Genomic DNA, 21,675 nt, shown 5'->3' with positions numbered 1-21,675 from the left:
AAAACGTATATTGAAGAAAGGTTTCTAAGGCAAATCCAAGAAATGTCAGGAATCAGATCAGATGAAAGATCCAACGAAGAGAGATTTAACAAGCAGGTCCCTCGTGTCAGTGAAACTGAAAGCTGAATGAGAACGTGGAAGAGAGGAAGTGAAAAAGATAGGATATATCCAAGTGATTAGAATACCACTTGCCCAATAGACAAGATTGGACAGAAATTATTTTTACTAAACAAAAACTTTTAATACATAAAGGTTGTAGGAAGAGCTAAACGATGTCTGCAAAATAGCTCTTATAGGCCTACTGATTACTGAAATGTAAACAAATTTCTAGTATGGAACTAGAAAAAGTTCTCATGTAAATTATTAAACGTTATATGATAAGGAACATTGTATTTCTTTAAGACACCACTAAAATTGAAATTAGCCATTTCATTGGTTAGCATCTCTTTTAAAACTTTAATTTGGAAAAGCTTCAGAATTTTAAAAAGTTTATTTATAGAGGCTGTTTTGCATCTGGGGTCTATATGTGTGAGAATTTATAATACTGCTACTTGGCATACTAGAAAAGGCACTAGGACTTTAGAGACATTTATTTGCTTATTTGTTCAGCTGACATTTTTGAACGCCTACAGTTGCGACTATGGACTTTTACTTAGCAAGCATTATTTAAATTATCACAAATTGTGTACTTTATGATCTTTGAGAGTAATCCTGTTGCAGGACATGAATCTCAACAGGTGTTGTGAAGAATAAGTGAGATAGTGATTGAGAACTTTTTGAGTTCTCATGCTAGATACAAAGAAGCTGTGATTTTTTAAAATTGAGATGAAATTCACATAACAAAAATTAACCATCCTAAAACAATTCAGTGGTATTTAGTAAGTACACAGTTTGTAACCACCAATTCCATGTAGTTCCAAAACATTTTTATCATTCCAGAATAAAACCTTGTACCCATTAAGCTGAAACTCTCATTCCCTCCTTTTACCAGTCCTCAGCAACTACCAATCTGCTTTCTGTTTCTGTGTGTACCTATTCCAGATATTTCATATAAATGCACTCCTATAATGTTTGACCCTTACCATCTGGCTTTTTTCACTTGGTATAATATTTTCAAGGTTCATCTGTGTCGTAGTATGCATCAGTATCTCAGTTCCCTTTTATGGCTGAATATTCCATTTTATGTAGCATTTACTACATGTTGTTTATTCATCCACTGATGGGCATTTGAGTTGTTGCCACCATTTGGCTATTACGAATAGCACTGTGATGAGCATTCATATATAAGCATTTGAGTACCTGTTTTCATTTCTCTTGAGTATATACCTAGGAATGGAATTACTGGATCATAAATTAATTCTGTGTTTTTTTAAGGAATTGCCAAAGTGGTATTCCAAGTCAGCTGTACCATTTTACATATCCGCCAGCAGTGTATGAGGGTTCTAATTTCTCCATATACTCACCAACGTTTGTTTTCTGTTTTGTTTTTTTAAATGTTTATTCTGAGGGAGAGAGAACATGGGTGGGGGAGAGGCAGAGAAAGAGAATCCCACGCAGGCTCCCCCCTGTCAGCACAGAGCCTGATGTGAGGCTCAATCTCTGGAACTGTGATATCATTACCTGAAATGAGCTGAAATCGAGAGTCAGACACCTAACCAACTAAGCCAGCCAGGCCTCCCTGTTCTCTATTTAATTATAGCCATCCTATGGTGGGAGGTGGTATCTCATTTGTTTTGATTTGTGATTTTCTTCCTAGTGATTGAGGATGTTGAGCATCTTTTCATGTACTTTTTGGCCATTTGTCTATCTTCTTTGGAGAAATGTCTATTCTAAAGTCCTTTGCTTATCTTTTAATTAAGTTGTTGCCAATTGTTATATAATATTATATTTGTATGCATTTTTTTCTGCGTACAGAGAATGAGAATACATGTGCTTGGGCAGACAGTAGAGGGGCAGAGAGAGACATACATTTCAGTAGGATCATCTTCCATCTTTTGCTTGTTTGTTTATTTATTTTGAGAGAGAAAGTATGAGTAGGGGAGGGACAGAGAGAGAAAGAGGGAGAATCCCAAGCAGGCTCCACACTGTCAGCTTGGAGCCCGATTTGGGGCTTGAACCCTTGAACCTTGAGATCATGACCTGAGCCAAAGTTGGATGCTTAATCAACTGGACACCTTGGTGTCCCCATCTTGCTTTTTTTTTTAAGCCCTTAAAAAATTTAAACTTAAAAAAGTTTTAAAGCAATTAAACTGTTGCTTGCTTTGAATAATAGGTTCTTGGTGAGTTGATTAGAGCGTGATGCTAAAGTTTGATTTCTGTGTGGGCCAGTGAGTCATTCCATTCCCCGGCCAGCTGTTTTACAAGTGCATGCAATTGGTCCAAGGGGCACCTGTTGGGTTTTTGGCTTGATCGTAAAAAGTATTCTGGGATTATTTTCCTATGTCCTGCAAACTCATAACCCAATCCTGTTTATTGTTTTTTATTTTTTATTCAAAATCTGTCTCATACTTAGCCTTTTTCTTCCCATTCTAATACCATTCAATCAGTACCCAGTAAAACCAGGCCCACTTTACCTCCCTTCCCTGGCACTCTCCTTTACCTTTCAGATCCAAATAGTCACCATATTCTGCTGGTTTTACCTTCTAAATATTTCTTGTGTTATCCCCACTTCTGTTCTTCATTATCTCTCACTTGGACAATGGGAAGGTTGACAGTGGAAGAAAGAATATAAATTCAGTAGTAATAATAGCTACTAATTATTGAGCACTATCTCATGCTAGTAGACATTATGCTAAGGATTTTATATTTATTACCTCATTTAATAGTTACAGCTGTTCTAAGAGCTGTGGATAATGTTGCTATTCCTATTTTACGGGTGGGAAAACTCAAGAGGTTAAGTCATTTGTACAAAGTCATAGTGGCAGAGCAAGGATTGAAACCCAGTCTGTCTGACCCAAGAAATTTTGTCCTTAACTTCAACCTTACATGTGCTTTTAAGTCTTTTTTTTTTTTTTAAGTTAGTTTATTTATTTTGAGAGAGAGAGAGAGAGAGAGCGCGCGAGCGCCAGCCATGCACCAGGGGGAGAGGAGCAGGAGGAGCAGCAGAGAGAAGGAGAGAGAATCCCAAGCAGGTTCTGTGCAATCAGCACAGAGCCTGATGTGGGCTTGATCTCACAAACCTGTGAGATCATGACCTGAGCTGAAATCAGTAGATGGGTACTTAACCGACTGAGCCACCCAGGTGTCCTGGTAATTGTTTGTTGTGAAGGATAAGGAAGATGCTATCATCTGAATGTTTGTGTACCTCCCCAAATTCATATGTTGAGATCCTAACCCCCTTGTTGGTAGTATTAGGAGGCGGGGCCTTTGGGAAGTGATTAGGTCATGAGGGCAGAGAGAATAGGAGAGTTTGAGTGAAATGGGTGTCTGAGAGGGGCACCTGAGTGGCTCAGTCGGGTAAGCCTCTGACTTGAGCTCAGGTCATGATCTTGCTGTCTGTGAGTTTGAGTCCCGCAAGGAGCTCTGTGCTGACAATTCACAGCCTGGAGCCTGCTTCAGATTCTGTGTCTTCCCCTCTCTCTGCCCCTCCCCCACTCACGCTCTCTCAAAAATGAATAAACATTACAAAAAGAAATAAAGAGATAGGAAATGTGGGCATGTTTGGAGAGAAAGAGCTATTTGAGTAAAATGAAGGTAAGTTTTGTTTTGGATATGTTGAGTTGGAGGTGCCTATTGGGCATCCTAGAAGAATGGTCCAGTGTAAAATTGAATGTGTCTGCAGCTTCAAGACAGAAGCCCATGCTAGAGATAAATATTTGGTTTGAAGATACTCGCTGGCACTCTGGGAATGAGGGGTTCACTCAGGAAGAAGACTAATGCAGACTGAGTTGAATCCTGTGGAAGCACCCATGTTTAAAAGGCAAGTGAAGAAGTATCTGCACAGGACACTGAGACACGAACTGTTCACAAAGCTAGGAGTTGATGATGTCTGTGAAATGGAGAAGACAGAGTTTTAAGTAAGGAGGAGTAACTAGTCAAAAATAAGCAATCAAGTGTAATGGAGACTTGAAAAGTGACCTTTAACTTTAGCAGCAATTGGTCAGAAAGGGAAATGTAGAATTCAGATTGGGAAATGAATGGGAATCAGGTGGTATATGCTAACTAACTTTTCAATATATTTACTGTGAAAAGCAGTATAATTGTAGTCGTTATGAGCTTGGACTAGACCAGACCATCTGGGATCAAATTATGGCTCTGCCATTTTTTAGCTTTGTGAATTTAGGCAAGTTACTTCTCTGTGCCCCTGCTCCCATCTGGAAAGTGAGAATAAAGAATAGTACCAGCCTTGGGCTTCAGCTAATACATATAAAGCACTTAGAGTATTGTCAAATTATGAAAAGTGTTTGAGAAGTATTTTAGCTATCATCATCCTCTTCATGCTGGAGCATGGAGGGTCAAGCTATATAGCAGAAAATTAGATTCAAGACATAGGCGGGGACCAGCTAATGAGACACCATACGTGTTATTTAAAGTAGTGTGGTTTTATCCTAAAAGTAGCAAAAACTGTTAAAAGAATGTATAGGTAGTATGTTTAAGCTCTGAAGAGATTATTCCTTTCCAAAAACTAGATCCCCTAGTCAGTTAGGTATGTTGCCACCAGGTGGCAGTTCTGTTATTGTGATACAGATGGAGCAGTAAAACCATTTTTTTAAAAAATATAAAATATTGACTTGATTAACATAGCTAAATGTAAATGCCCTAATTCTAGTAGGGCTTTTTTATTCTCAAAAACCTGAGGTGTTATGTAAGTGAAGGAGAGAAAGTAGAGGGTTATTTTAAAGGTAGATTTCAAAGGAAGGTAAATGAAGTATAGTTGGGCTTCATGGGAAACTGAAAAGGCATTTGGAACCAGTGCTGTTCTCTACATCATCTCTTATCTTTCACGGTATCTGATACTCCTTTTGCAAGTCAGCTTCCTTTGCCTGTACACTAGTTTACACGTGACCAGAAATTATAGGATGAGTCATCAAATCTTTCTATTTAATGAGGTTGTTTTTCACTATATACACTTTTAAAAAAAAGAAGGGGAGAGAAAATTAAGGAGTGTAAGCATATTTCTTTATAGAATAAGTATCTAGCCTAGTGGTTCCCAAACTTTGCTGCACAACAGAAGCACCTGGGAAACTTCAAACAGTTTTGAATCCTAGGTCACACTCCATCCCCAAATTAGAATATCTAGGCTGGGAGCCAGGACTCACTATTTTTTAAAGATCCTCAATATGCAGTAAAGTTTCAGTTCCAGAAGCATCGCCACTTTGTGTGATCTGCAACACTGAGTGATTATACATCATGTCCTCTCTCATAAGTCAGTTACTTTCCTTGGTGTGCAACTGAGGACGTAGGAGAATTGGCTGTGTTGGATACAGAGAAAAATATTTCAGTCGGCAATATTACTAGTAGGTTTATCATGTAAATTGTACTTTATGGTTAATTTCAGGGATATTTATAGATTAATATGATTATCATATCATACACTGATTTTAGAATCCTTCATGTAAGATGCATCTTCCCTCTGTTACCTTTCTGGACATCTTTCTTACCTCCTTGTTCCCTAATTCCAGAAGAATAGAATAGACCTCCCTCTTTTCTCCTCAAACTAGAGTGTGAGGAGAGGCAGGAGTGTCACAGATGGTAGGAGCTATGAGCACTGGCTAATTTCCTCAGAAGGAAATTCTGCATACTTTAAAAATACCTAAATTAATTATGTTTCACCTACAAAAAAATAAATATAAAATGTATAGGTAAGATAAATTATTTAAAAAACTACTTTTATACTTACACATCACCCAGCTTAAGAAATATGTACATTCAAATACATTTGAAACTCTTCCCCCTCGTATAATCTAATCTCACCCCCGTCCCACCTCAGGTAACCACAATTCTGAATTTTATTGTTGCCTTGCTTTTCTCAGTCACTTATGTATACATAAACGATTTATTCATTCTGTTTTTTAAATTAATGGTATCACGTTGCAAGCAGTCTTTAGTGATTTGCTTTATGTTCAGTGTTAACACAGAGAGTGTTCTTTCCTACATATGATATTCTATTATAGGAATTTGCCTTAGTATCAGTGAGCATTGGGGTTGTTCCCAGTTTGTTTTTTTAACTACTGTTGCTGCTGTGTTAACTTTTGTCCATCTTCTGATGCCCAGCATGTGCCAAGGGCCCTGATGTGTGCAGAGATTGTGATCCCAAGATCTGTCAGTACTTGGGAAGTAGTGACTGTGTTGGGGAATGTGGCAGGAAGAGGAACTGAAGCCAAAAGCAATATTTGTAATATTTGTGTTTATTACATATCTCATTACATGACAGAAATGATCTCTGACAGATGTCCTTCAGAGCTGTTGATGAACACTGGATACCTGATGGGATGGGCCATGAACCAACCAGATGTAGCAGTTCTTCTATTATTAAGTTGACTAGATTAGTTCTTCTTTTATTATCAAATTGATAATTCCTGCAAAAAGAAGATACATGTATCAGAATAGTAGCCTCTAACCTGTGGCTTATAAATGAAACCTCAAGTGATAAGCTGGCATGTGTTTATGTTGCTGAGAGAAATAGTATATTACAGGTATACCTTGATTTAAGAATTCTCCTTTGTAAAAACTGTATACTGCTTTCACTTATTTTTAAAAGAGATTAAACTTCATAATAGAGAGAGACTAGATAAGATCAGGGCAAAGTGCCATTCTCTCACTGTTCATTGTTAATAACTGAGGTGATAGTGAGAAGAAGCAGAGGTAGATGGTGAGTGAACAGTGAAGGTGTAATGACCCGTCAGTGTTGTCAGTCGTGCTTATGAGGAGGTGTGGTAACAGTGTCTGGAGAGGCTGATGAAAGTGGCTAGGTCCCAGGACAGCTTATTCCTGGAGCTCTGCCTTCTTTCTGCTTTTTTGGGATGAGATTTGTGGTAGGTGTATAGTTGTATTATATCCTTTTAAAAACAAGTGATATTAGGGGTGCCTGGGTGGCTCTGTCTGTTAAGCATCGAACTCTTGGTTTCGGTTCAGGTGAGTTTGAGCCCCGCATCAGACTCTGTGCTGACAGTGTGGAGCCTGCTTGGGACTCTCTCTCTCCCTCTCCCTCTGCCCTTCCCCTGCTTGAGCAAGCTGTCTCTCTCAAAATAAATAAATAAACCCTAAAAAAAAAAAAAAAAAAAAAAGGTGGTATTCGGTTAGTGAATATTCTTTACAGATCTGTGGGGGAGGGAGACAAAGATCTTTCAAAGAAGAAAACAATCACCCATAGTCTGAACCCACAAGTAATCACTCTTAGTTTGTTGATTCTTGGTTTCTTTGTATATCTTTAAACTTAACTTGTATCATACTCTTTATGCAATTCTGGCTTCTTTTCCCCTGACTTTATCTTGAGAGCATTTTCTCACATTAAAAATTTTTTGAAAACATTTTTGACAGTTACATAATTTACAGTGTATGATTATGCAATAATGTAACCATGGACCAGATATATAATCTTTTTTTAATAATTTTATTTATTTTAAATAATCTCTGCACCCAGTGTTCAGCTCAAACTCATGACCCCGTGATCAAGAGTTGCATGCTCTTCTGACGGAGCCAGTTGGGCACCCCATCTGTTTATTTAATTTTTTTTTTTTTTTTTTTAATGTGTGAGAGAATGAGTGCAAGTGGGGGAGGGGCAGAGAGAGAGGGAGACAGAGGATCCAAAGCAGGCTCAACACAGGGCTCGAGCTCAGCGTACTGTGAAACTATGACCTGAGCCAAAGTCAGATGCTCAACAGACTGAGCCACCCAGGTACCCCAACTCCATCTTTTTTTTTTTTTAAGGGAACTGTGCAGATATTCTGAAGTTCAGAGGAATAATGCCTAAAATTGTTGCTTAGTGTACCTCTTTTTTTTTTTTTTAAGTTTATTTATTTATTTTGAGAGAGAGCATGCATGAGCTAGAGAGGGGCAGAGAGAGGGGGTAGGGGGAGAGAGTCCCAGGCAGGTTCCACACTGTCAGCACAGAGCCCAGTGTGGGGCTTAAACTCATAAACCATGAGATCGACCTGAGCAGAAATCAAGAGTCGGACGCCTTACTGACTGAGCCACCCAGGTGCCCAGTGGTGCCTCTTTTTTAATCATTCTTTTTTGTTCAACAAATACTTATTGAGCACCTATGTGCAGGGGCATCTGGGTGGCTCAGTCGGTTAAGCAGCCGACTCTTGGTTTCAGCTCAGGTCATGATTTCACAGTTCATGAATTCAAACCCTGCTTTGGGCTCTGTGCTGATAGTGCAGTGCCTGTTTGGGATTCTCTCTCTCACCCTCTCTCTGCCCCTCCTGCTCACTTGCACGTTTTCTTGCTCTCTCTCTCTCTCTCTCTCTCTCTCTCAAAAAATAAGCTAAACAAACAAAAAGAACCTATGTGAAGGCACTCTTCTAGACTTACAGTATTTTGTGGGCTTTGATTTTGATTAAAAATCCCTGCCTTCCTGGAGCTTATCATCTAGTTACCTGTTCAGAAATAAGTTGACCGCATAATCAGTAACATGAGCCTAAAACAGTATTTTGATAATTTTATGTACTTAGAAGAGATTTGTTCTAAACACTAAGGTCATTCTTTTTATTCCGTATATATCATCTTTTTTATTTGGGATCATTTAGTAATAGTTACTGTCTATTGTATTGTTTTTTCAGTGTTTTTTTTAAGCTTTTATAATGTAAAATTTTAGTTTTTCCTCCTTTATAATTGAGAGTAGGAAGAGGAAAAATGATAGGGAACGATTGAAAAAATTCTTCAGTAGAGCCCTTAAAACTAGAAGAAACCTTAAAAGATCCTTCTAATCTACCTCTTCATTGTGCAGTTGAAGGTACTGAGTTCTGCTGAGGTCAAGTGGCTTGTCCAGCGTCACAAAGCTAGCTTATTAGAACCTCTTTAGATACAGTGGTCCAGTACTCTATTGTATGTAATCCATATACTTTTATGAAACTTTTTTTTTTTGGTCATTAGGGAAATGCATTTTAAAGTGTATTTGTTTTTGAGAGAGACCGAGACAGCGTGAGCTGGGGAGGGTCGGAGAGAGAGAGAGAGAGAGAGAGAGAGAGAGAGAGAGAAAGAGAGAGAGAGAGAGAGAGAGAGAGAGAATATGAATCCCAAGCAGGCTCCACACCGTCAGCACAGAGCCCTCTGTGAGGCTTGAACTCACAAAACCGTGAGATCATGACCTGAGCCAAAACCAAGAGTCGGATGTTTAACCGACTGAGCCACCCAGGCACCCCTGAAACATGACTTTCATTCAACAAATGTTTGTGCCTACTATGTGCCATACAATGAAATGTGTTAAAATGTGCAAAATTAAGGTGATTCCTTAGACTGCAGAATCTGTTTTCTTCTCAGACATGGTGTTCCAAAACTAATAAAAAAATCTACATTGAATGAGATTATAGTATATAAATAAGACTAGGGACTTAAATATAAATTTCTGAGGTCTTTTCCATATCTGATATGTTGGGGGCTATTTGGCACTGTTATTTGGAAAATATGCTTCAGAGCATCCTTAAAATGTTGCTTTTGTCTTCTTTGCTTTTTCAGTTGCCCTACATACAAATTGTCTTTGGGTCAACTGTTGTAATCTTCTTTTTGTTTCCATAGTTAGGCCCCTGGAGTTTTGTTGTAATAGTTTGTACAGCATTCTTGTGCAACATTCATTAAGGAATATTAAAAAGGTTTAAAGGCAGAACTGACAAGTACCAATAGTCACCGTAATTAGAATTAATTAGGATTTCTTAAATTTTCTACAGCAAAAATAGAAAATGGCTCAACTTACAGCTGTTTTTGGAAACTGGAGAGACTAGATAACATTCAAAAAATATTTTATAATGTTCTTTTTGGGTGTGTGTGTGTTGTTTTGGTTGTGTTTTTCTCCCAGTCTTGTCAAAAAAGTGTCTGTTGGTTTGGTGATTTCGTATATTCATGCCTTTAAATTTGGCATTCTGGGATTTAAAGTATAATGACAAACGACGGAGGAAAAGGAACTCAGAATGCGTGGAATATAAATTGGCATCATGGAAAAACTACTGGATTTGGAGTCAGGTGTTCTTGTTCTCTTTTGCCACTTAACTGATTATGATCTTAGGCAAGTAATGCCTATTTGTCTTTAAATCTCAGCTTCCACATTCTTTTTTTCTAGTTGATATTCCCTGACCTCTCCCTACATCCGCGACCATATTAGGTCTTTCCATCGTAGGCTTTCTTTAGTACCTGTACTTTTTTTCAGAGTGCTTTTTATCTCTTGAAATGATATATTTCTGTGTTTATATATATTCTTCCTACCTCGATTAGAATTCATAGCAGTACTGTTTGTATCTATTTGATTCATTACTACCTGCTCCGCCTTTAGCACAGTGGTGGATACATGATAGGCAGTCAATAAATATTTTTTAAATAAATGAACTACTTAATACCTGTCATACGCTGAGTAATTTCGTTCACAGATATAAAATTCCACAACCACACCTCTTACAGAAAGCCTTCTTTGAGGAAATCAGGATATGAGAGGCTCCTGTACCATCTCTTTAAAGATGTATATATAGGAGTACTTTTGTTCATGAAATTTTACACAAACTTTTGTTTCTTACAACTCAGTGAAGTAATGGGCTGGCCTTGACTAAAAGATCATACTAGTAGGACTATGTATTTTGATTCATGTCTAGCACTGTGCCTAGCACATGATAAATACTCAATAAACAAATATTACAATTAGTAGTTTTTTTGAACTGCCATTATAAAAACTTGACATGTTTTTATACCACATTTTTTAAGTTTCTTGTTTTATTGAGAATGATTACTTATAAATATTGAACTTAAGGAATAAATTATCAGTCATTTTTGTTTACTCATTTATTCATGTTCTAATTAAAGTAAGATACTTGCTTGAGATCTGAATTCGTTTTGAAAGACAAGTGTATGTGGACATAATATCTTTCCAGTAAATCTTGCAACTATTTCTGTGCCTACATATGTTAACATTTTTATAATTGGCTTCCAAATGACAAACACAGATGGCTGTAGTCTGAAGTTTCAGCATGTTTTAGAATAAATGTTTTCCCAGTAATTTAAAGTGTATCATTTCAATATCAGATGATTAGCTAATTGAGTAGAGTTTCTGATTTTTGCTTATTTGCTAGCTTGCCACTTTACAGATTTAAAATAAAAATAGCTTAAATAGCTATAAGAAATTAGATTTATGGTATGATCTTATTCCCTCTCTCACATTTTTGTGAAACAGAACTCTTGCTGAAAAACAGTTGTGGGTTTTATTTATTTTTAAAACTCAAAGTATAATTAACATACAGTATTATATTAGTGTCAGGTGTACGATATAACAATTCAGCAATTTTATATATTTCTCTGCGCTCATCAGGATAAGTGTACTCTCAGTCACCTGTCTCCCTAGCCACCTCCCCTCTACAATTTCTTCTCTGTATTTAACAATCTGTCTCTTTTCTGTTTGTTTTCTTATTATTTTTTAAATGTTTGTTTATTTTGAGAGAGAGAGTGTGCGCAGGGGGGAGGGGAAGAGAGAGGAAGAGTGAGACAAGCCCAAGCAGGCTCTGTGCTGTAAGTGCAGGGCCCAATGTGGGGCTTGAACTCATGAAATAAAGAACCTGAAATAAAGAGTTGGATGCTTAACCAGCTGAGCCTCCAGGTGCCCCTGTTTTGTTTGTTTTTTTTTTTAATTCCACATGAGTGAAATTTTATGGTATTTGTCTTTCTCAATCTTACTTATTTCACTTAATATAGTGCCCAGGAGGTCCACCCACATTGTCTCAAATGGCACAACCTCATTTTTTATGGCTGTGTAATATTCCATTGTATATATGTGCCACATCTTTCTTATCCATTTGTCTATCAGTGGACTCTTAGGTTGCTTCCGTATCTTGGCTATTGTAAATAATTCTGCAATAAACATAGGGGTGTATATATCTTTTCAAATTACTGTTTTTATTTCCTTTAGGTAAGTATCCAGTAGTGGGAGTACTGGATCATATGGTAATTCTATTTTTAATTTTTTGAGGTACCTCCATTCTGTTTTCCACAGTGGCTGCATCAATATGCATTCTCAGCAGCAGTGCACAAAGGTTTTCATTTTCTCCACATCCTTGCCAACACTTGTTGTTTCTTGTGTTTTTGATTTTAGCCATTCTGACAGGAGTAAAGTGATATCTTATTGTTGTTTGATTTGCATTTTCCTGATTATTAGTGACGTTGAGTATATTTTCATGCATCTGTTAGCCATGTATATGTCTTCTTTGGAAAAATGTCTCTTCATATCCTCTGTTCATTTTTAGTCAGATTTTTTTTTTGGTGTTGAGTTATATAAGTTCTTTATACATTTTTATGAAACAGAACTCTTGCTAAAAAGCTATTGTGGGCATTATTTTTGAGAATTTTGTCTTGTTTTGTTTTTTGCCTGATGGAGGAAGAGATGGAAGGAGGGATGATTTTGTGTTTTAATTCATTTAATTGCTAATTTTATTTCTAAGACCATGGAACTTTTTTATATAGTAGAATTATATATGCCTATTATGTCATCTTAATTGTCTGGTTCTGTGGATCAGTGCTTAAAATGATTGTTTAGTGTTGACTTTTTGTAAAAGATAAATTATCTTTTTTTTCACTCAACGTGTATTTTTTGAGTACTCTTCTAGACTTTGAATATATAGCTGTGAGGAGAACAAAAGTCCTTACCCTCATGCAGTTTACCTTCTGATTAATTGTTCTGAAAATATAGTATGACTTCATATTATCAGTAAAAGACCCAAAACAGTGTCTTGGTAATTTTATGTTCTTAGAAGTGAAGTGATTTGTTCTGAACACCATAATAGAACCATTCTACTTTTTAAACAAAAAATTTATTTATTTTAAGTAACCACTATCCCCCATGTGGGGCTCGAAATCTCCACCCTGAGATCTAGAGTCTTGTGCTCCTCCAGCTGTGCTAGCCAGGCACCCCAAGATCCATTTTACTTTTAATCCATATCTGTCCATTAATAACTTTTGCATTTGGGTTCATTTAGCATTGGATACTGTTGTCCCAGAGGTGTTTCTTAAAAAATAAAATTTTTTATAATGCAGTTTTAGTTTTCTCCTTTGCACATAGAAATAAATATTAAATATAAGGGTGCCTGGGTGGCTCAGGTCATGATATCACAGTTTGTGGGTTCAAGCCCCACGTCGGGTTCTGCTGACAGCTCAGAGCCTGGAGCCTGCTTCGGATTCTGTGTCTCCCTCTTTCTCTGCCCCTCCCCTGCACGCACTCAAAAATAAAGAAACATTAACTGGGCTGATGGCTCGGAGCCTGGAGCCTGTTTCTGATTCTGTGTCTCCCTCTCTCTCTGCCCTCCCCCGTTCATGCTCTGTCTCTCTCTGTCCCAAAAATAAATAAAAAACGTTGAAAAAAAAAAAATTAAAAAAAAAAAGGGGCGCCTGGGTGGCGCAGTCGGTTGAGCGTCCGACTTCAGCCAGGTCACGATCTCGCGGTCCGTGAGTTCGAGCCCCGCGTCAGGCTCTGGGCTGATGGCTCGGAGCCTGGAGCCTGTTTCTGATTCTGTGTCTCCCTCTCTCTCTGCCCTCCCCCGTTCATGCTCTGTCTCTCTCTGTCCCAAAAATAAATAAAAAACGTTGAAAAAAAAAATTTTTTAAAAAATAAAGAAACATTAAAAATTTTTTAAATATTATGAATTATATATGTGTGTGTGTGTGTGTATATGTATATATATATAAAACAAATGGGAATTTCAAACAAAATTCTTCATCTTTATATCTTCCTCTGGGTATTTTTTCTAACACAACATGGAATTTTAAGAAGTTTCTGAAGTTGAACTTAAATATTAAAAATGTCATTATTAACATTTTTCTTGGTTTTGTGCTCTCTGCGGGATCTTTTTAAAATGTGCCTAGACTTTGATTCTATTTACAGATAATATATAATAGTGTTTCAGTTCGTTTATTTTTAATGGAGGATTTGCTATCCTCCAAAGTAGTTTAAATGCATTCCAGCAGCTTACTAATGTACAAATAGAGGCAACTGGTCTTGCATCTGTTCCTTAAGCAGGCATGAAGTAGGAAAACAGGCTAGTTGCTAAATAACTGGGGAAAAATTTTTTTTAATGTGATCTATTTTTACATTCTACAAAGTCAGTGATTGATATTTCCGATTTATGAATTAGACATATTTATTAAGTAATCACTTTTATATAGGTCATACTTTTCTTCATCAGCAACAGACAAAATAAATATAAAATACGCTGTATGTTATTCTTTGGGTTCTGGTATTTGTCACATATTTTGATAGTTAATATCAGCATCATTATTAAGATTGCTTTAATACCTCATATCATATGTGCTTGGTCTAAGTAGTTATATAATTAATATACTGATACTATATTTCTTCTTTTTAAGACACAAAGGGGTTTACACCTGTTCCTATGCTTTTGTTTCTTTCCTCTCAATGATCAAATAGCTCAAATTACATTTAATAATTGGTGGTTAGTTGTTGCTTCATATAAAATTTAGAAAATTTGTTGCATAAAAAAGCAAATTTTGAATAAGTATAAGGAAAAATACCTGTAATCTCCAATCTGGAGAGATACCAAAGTTGTGGCTATATTCTTTCAGAATTTATGCCTATGTGTATAATGTTATTAAAATTCAAACTAGTTAGAATTGTTGAAGGCTGTGTCTTTGTTGAAAAAGAGAAAAAGATGGACACCATTTTCATTTTATTAAGAAACGGTTCTATTGCATGTTATTTTATATATACTACTGTCATAAACATATTTTTTCATGTTTTTTGTATAAACATCTTTATTATTATTGATGATTTACATTAATATTGCTTTAATTGAGTTAATCCAGTATTGCCCAAAGTATGTAATGCATACTTCTGATTTTAGGTGGTGACAAGATATTTTAGGTGGTATCCTGATTCAGTATTAAATAATAGTGAATAGTACTGTAAGAAAGTTAATACCTTTCTAGTTTTTTTTTTCATCCCATCTGCTTACAATAAGCCAAAAGTCTATTTGCTCATATATCTTTAATATTCCTTTAACACTTGCCTGTTGCTCTATAACTTTCAGCAGTAATACCTAACTAAAATTTTAATGTAGTTTTATTTTTCATTACATTCATTTCTGTTTACTGTTTTATTTAAGGAAATCACAAGTAATACTAGCTTTTAATTTACACCAGGATAGAAAATCTCCTTTTAAAATAAATTTAGATAAGTATGCTAGTTAAAACATGTGAAGTTAATGATGAGTACAGATGGCAGTAGGACATTGCAGAAGTGCTGCTGATGATGTGCAGATGGTTAGGGGATAGGAAGCACTGTTGTTGGACATTTGAATTATTTCAAAAATTTTCCCATTGGATACAAGGCTGCAGTGATCATTTGTACAACTAAATCTTTTGCATGGACTAATTACATTTAGTATAAATTAGAAATCCCAGAAATTTCACAAAGCAAATGCATTTAGAACTCTTGTCCAGAGATTGCACTCTGACCAAGCAGTGACTGAGAGTGCCTGTTTTCCCTTATTCTGCCTATCTCTGGGCTAATTTTTTTTCTTTAGACGTGACGTTTTCAGTTCTCAGTATTTGAATAGCATTATTCAGAAGTATCTTACTTCTTTGCAATTCAGTAGTTATATTAAGGATTCTAATAGCTGTCCTTTATTATTTCACTGATGATTTGATCTTGTAAAGAAAGTAACTCCACAGATACTTTTTCTTGATCACCGCTATGAAAAAAGCAAGTATCTAATGATAATGACAGCTTCTTTTTTTCTGTAGCTTGCCCAGTTTCGACAAAGGAAAGCTCAGTCTGATGGACAGAATCCTTCTAAGAAGCAGAAAAAAAAGAAGAAAACTTCAAGCAGTAAACAAGATGTGTCAGCATACCATGCTTTGAATCTTGAGCAGTCACGGAGTGATGAAATGTACATAAATAGTTCTCAGAGAGTAGGGACAGCTGTGACTCCTGAATCCACAATAATCAAACGTGACGAGATCTTTGTTGAAGTAAGTATTCATTTAAATTTTGAACATTAGAATTCTAAGTGGAAAGTTGTTGTAGTAACAGTACTCATTAGCACCCTGTGCAGTTTTTGTGTGCTTGATTCAACAAACATTTGTAATACAACTGTGATATATCAAGGATTCAGCACCACGGATGCAAAGGTAGATATGACCATCTCTGCCCTTTAGGAAAGTCAGTCTAGGGGGGAAGGTAGATGTAAGATAGGCTGTGTACTCTGATTACAGCTGTGGTAACAAAAATGCATATGGTACCCTAGAATACCATGATTTGGGAGAATGCTAAATCGGCGTTAGCTATCAGCAAAGAAGTAGGCAAGACAACCTCTGTGGTAAAGAAGCAGCATTCACAAAGACATGAAACTGTGTGTGATGTGATTTGGAAACTGTAGGAAGTTTAGTTTTAAAAGGATCACAGAATGATGGGGATGAGTGGTGGTAAAGATATGGGGCAGGAGATTGCACCTGGCCCAGAGAAGGCCCTAAACAGAGGCTAGTTTTCTTCCTCTCATTAATGGTGTAATTTCCAGAATACGGCAAAGAGGGAGAATTTAAAAGTGGATTGGGATGGTGGGTGGGATGAGCCACCAACTAAGACCAGGAGTAAAGAAGGTTGGGATGCTTAGGAGAAAGAGTGGTGGAAAAGGCAGATAATAATTATAATTTGGATTGTCCCCTGTTATGTTTATGTGGAAACAGAAAGACTTAGATATTATTTAGGATTTGAGCTTTATTCAAGAGGTCAGGAATGTTAGAGATTTGCTGTTCATCCTAAGAATGAATCTTTTTGAGATTTTCCTACTTAGAACTTATTGAGCATCTTGGATATGTAGATTAGTGTTTTTCATCAAATTTGGGAAGTTTTCAGACATTGTATCTTCAAATATTCTTTCTGCTCCTTTCTGTCCCCTTCTTCTGGATCTCCTGTTATGCATGTTGGTATGTTTGATATTGTACAGATCTGATGCTCTGTTCATTTTTCTTCATTCTTGTTTTTATCTTCAGACTGCCTAATTTCAGTTGAACTATATTAAAGTTTGTGGATTCTTTCTTCTTCTTCCTCAGATCTGTTAAGCCCCTCTAATGAATTTTTCATTTCAGTTATTTACTTTTAATTAATTAATTTATTTAAAAAATTTTTTAAAATGCTTATTTATAGTTGAGAGAGACAGAGGGCAAGTGGGGAAAGGACAGAGAGAGAGGGAGACAGAATCTGAAGCAGGCTGCAGGCTCTGAGCTGTCAGCATAGGACCCAACGCAGGGCTTGAACTCATGAACCATGAGATCTTGACCTGAGCCGAAATCGGACACTTAACTGACTAAGCCACTCAGGTGCCCCCCTTTTTAATTTATTATTAAAAAAAATTTTTAAACCAATCTCTACACCCAGCATGGGACATGAACTCACAACCCCAAGATCAAGAATCGTACGCTTCACCGATGGAGCAAGCCAGATTCTCCTCTTTGGTTCTAAGTTATTTCTCTTTAGTGATCTTCTCTATTTTGTAAGGCAGTATCCTTATAGTTTTCTTTAGTGTTTTAGACTTTATTTATTCACTTAATTTTATTCACTTGACCATATTTAAAATGGCTAGGGACTGTTTCTAATGACTGCTGTTTTTCTTATGTATGGGCCATACTTTCCTTTTTCTTTATCTTGTAATTGTTGAATCTGAACCTTTTAAATAGTAGAATATGGCAACTCTGGTGTTTGCTATAGTTTGCATATGTATTTGTTATTTTTTCTGCAAAACATATCAGTATCTGGGCTTTTCACTAGAGTTAGCATTTCCACTGCAAAGAATGTCTTGCTCACCATTTTATCCTCAGTACCACAGCTTTTAGTACACAGTGTATACATTTAATCTATAGCTGGTTAAAGGGCATAAGTGCATGAACCATGAGGGCTTAGGTCATAAAAGTTTTTTTTTTTTTAACGTTTATTTATTTTTGAGATAGGGGGAGACCGCATGAACGGGAGAGGGTCAGAGAGAGAGGGAGACACAGAATCTGAAACAGGCTCCAGGCTCTGAGCTGTCAGCACAGAGCCTGACACGGGGCTCAAACTCACGGACCGCGAGATCATGACCTGAGCTGAAGTCAGGCGCTTAACTGACTGAGCCACCCAGGTGCCCCGGTCATAAAAGTATTTTTGATTTGGGGTGCCTGGGTGGCTCAGTCAATTAAGCGTCCGACTGTCTCAGGTCATGATCTCACAGTCTGTGAGTTCAAGCCCTGAGTCAGGCTCTGTGCTCACAACTGGAGCCTGCTTCGGATTCTGTGTCTCCCTTTCTCTGTCTCTGCCCCTCCCCCACTCATGCTCTGTCTCTGTCTCTCAAAAAAAATAAATAAACGTTAAATGTTTTTCTAAAAAAGGTATTTTTGATTTAAAAGAGGGTCACATAAGTTAGGAATCACCGAGACAGAATTTTAGAATAGGGTTAAGTTTATTTCTGTTCTTGGCATCAATTACTACATCAGAGAGTAGGTAGGCTTAGAACTTGGTATTGAGTGCTGAATAAAATTTCCTTAAAGTCTAGGTGAGAAAGGAGTCAATGATGGTTTATTTTTGTTGAATGACTATCTAGGTCTCTTTTCTCACTTGTAAAATGAGATTCTTAGATGAGTGGGTGAACAGTAAAAGCAGTAAAAATTTAAGTTTCCTCCTTGACTCTTTCTAGTACCTATAAGCTGAGGGAAGCTTGGAAAAGCGATTCACCTCATACCCAAATTCCAGGGATGTAAGGATGAAACAGGGATGTCTTAGAAAGTGTTTTATAAGCTTCAAAGGTGTTAATAACAACAAGACTGTTACATTTCTTCAAGTTGTTATTCCTTTTCTAGCATCAAGATTTGATGGTTTTTTTAACCTTTTTTTTTTTTTTAATTAATCTCTAGGTCCAACATGGGTCTCAAGCTTATGACCCCAAGATCAAGAGTCATGTGCTCTACCAACTGAGCCAGGCACCCCAATGATTTTTCTTTTTGGAAAAATTGAACCCTTTTGACTAACATTTTAATAAATATCTTTTATTTAAAAGAGACGTAAGAATTTGAGGGATGATACCTTATTTGGTGCTTTTGTCTTACAAATGATTTGTATGTAGTGTATGTATGACTCTGTGTGAAAGAAAGTACCTCTTGATACATTTATATTTAGAAAAATGCCTTGTGATAAATAGCATATGTGTTATATAGCCATTGTGATTCATAATCAGTGAAAATTTTACAGGTTTGGGGGCACCTGGCTGGCTTAGTCAGTAGAGCATGTGACTCTTGATCTTGGGGTTGGTTGTAAGTTCAAGCCCCACCTTGGGTGTAGAGCTTACTTAAAAAAAAAATGAATAAAATAAAATCCACATACTTTAAAAAATTTTTTAAAGGCTTGAATAATTTTTACTAGTTTTTTAGTGATATTTTTATGTGAGTTTTCTATCATATGTTACTAATAGTAATGGGTTAATAGAGTACAGTGGGAGGGAAAAAAGACCTTAATCTAATCGATTTTTACTTTTGTTTTAGCCAGAAAGTGAAATTTCAACTACAGCAGATGATTATAGTTCAGAGGTAAGAAAAATTAATACTACGTATGATTGACTTTTTATATTGATTTTGAAACTTCTTGATTATTAATACTTTATTTCTTGCAACTCACATGCTTATGTATTTTTATAAATATAATGAAATATAGCATAACAAAATACAATGTAAATGACCTAGAAAACCTGAAGGTTTATGTTTTTCTCTATATATTTTTGCAGATTGTTAACTAAGGTCTTAAATCTGTTTGCATAGCTTGGACCTTAATTAAATAGAGGCCTTGAGTTTCTAGGCAAGTGATATTGAGATTCTAGGATACATGATTGTCATAAGGTATCCATATTCAACACCGTAAAATATTTCATTATACAGACTATTTCACATTTTAAATAATGCTTTTTACAAATGCTTGAATTCTGTAGAATTATATGAATTCATTTATTGAAATTAATGTTGCAGCAGTGATTTTTAAAATAGGTGATAACATGTAATGTAGGCATTTGTCACATTAGGAAATATCTTCTTTATGTGTTGTTAATATATGTCATATGTTATCGTTTTATTATTCTTTTAGGTATCATTGTCATTTCTTTGGTCCAGAATTTGAGAATATGGAAAATTATTCTTTAAATAGTTCGGCCACTCAGTGTATTCCATAAGTTTTGATATATTGTAGGTTTCTAATACAAGGGGGAAAAAAGACAACTTAATATTCTTAAATGAACAAATTACTGTTTTGAAGTGCTAATAGGAGTGAAAACTTTGATACTCCAAAAGTTTAATGTGCTTAAAAGCTGGGAATATACTTATTAGTAATCTGATCAGGAAAATAATTAACCAGGGTTAAGTAAATAAATTGGCACCTGGTTTACGCTATATAAAGTTGCCTATATGGGAAGTATCTCAGTTTAAAATCACAGCTTGCAATTCAGAAAATCTAGCCTTGAGAATTTAAATTTGAAGCTTACATATGAAAACAACACTGTTTTTCCTTTTCTGTAATGCCTTATATTCTTTTAAAAAATTTTATTGAAAAAAATTTTTAAGGCTTATTTTTTAGAGAGAGAGAGAGAGAGAGAACACAAGCAGGAGAGAGGCAGAGAGAGAGGGAGACAGAATCTGAAGCAGGCTTTAGGCTCTGTGCTGTCAGTGCAGAGCCCGACATGGGGCTCAAAATCATGAACTGCAAGATCATGACCTGAGTCGAAGTCAGACACTTAACCAACTGAGCTACCCAGGCCCCCCTAAAAAAATTTATTTTTATTCATTATTTTAAAATTGAAGTATAGTTGATACAAAATATTATAATAGTCTCAAGTGTACAACATAGTAGTTTGACATTTATATACCTTACAAAATACTCCCACAATAAGTGTAGTTACCACCTGTTATCATAAAAAATTATTATTTTTTAAAGTTTATTTTGAGAGAGAGTGTGTACAAGAGCAGGGGAGGGGCAGAGAGAAAAGGAGAGAGAGAGAATCGGGCTCCAACTCAGGGCTTAAATTCACAAACTGTGAGATCATGACCTGAGCTGAAATCAAGAGTCAAACACTTAACTGACAGCCACCCAGGCGCCCTTACCATACAAAATTATTACAATATTATTAACTATACTCTTTATGCTGTACTTTACATCCTTGCAGCTTATTTATTTTATAATTTGAAGTTTATATCTCTTATTCCCCTTTACTTGTTTAGCCCATTGCCCTACTTTTCCTCCCCTCTGGTAACCACCAGTTTGTTTTTTCTCTGTATGTACGAGTCTGTTTCTGTTTTATATGTTCATTTGTTTTTTAATTCTACATATAGATGAAATTATATAGTATTTGTCTTTCTCTAACTTATTTCACTTATCCATGTTGTCACATATTTCATTCCTTTTTATGGCTGAGTAATCTTCCATTATACACAGACGTGCACACACATACACACACCCCACATCTTTATTCATTCGTTTGTTGATGGACACTTAGGTTGCTTCCATGTCTTGGCTATTATAGATAA

General features: G+C 36.2%; 1 protein-coding gene across 6 annotated transcripts in view; it reads left to right on the top strand.

Moving 5' to 3' along the window:
- The window catches only part of AKAP9 (A-kinase anchoring protein 9), a 151,322-nt gene that overhangs the window by 4,769 nt on the left and 124,878 nt on the right, over positions 1-21,675 (top strand). For all 6 annotated transcript variants that reach the window (XM_058725131.1, XM_058725134.1, XM_058725133.1 and 3 more), the window contains exons 2-3: positions 15,886-16,113; positions 19,651-19,695. In XM_058725131.1, coding sequence (XP_058581114.1) covers positions 15,886-16,113; positions 19,651-19,695 — 273 coding nt within the window. The remainder of the gene's footprint in view (positions 1-15,885; positions 16,114-19,650; positions 19,696-21,675) is intronic.

The sequence above is a fragment of the Neofelis nebulosa genome, chromosome 4 (genome assembly GCF_028018385.1).
Source record: "Neofelis nebulosa isolate mNeoNeb1 chromosome 4, mNeoNeb1.pri, whole genome shotgun sequence".
Classification (NCBI taxonomy): Eukaryota; Metazoa; Chordata; class Mammalia; order Carnivora; family Felidae; genus Neofelis; species Neofelis nebulosa.
The sequence above is the reverse complement of the archived record's forward strand: the minus strand, read 5'-3'. Positions and strand labels throughout refer to the sequence as shown.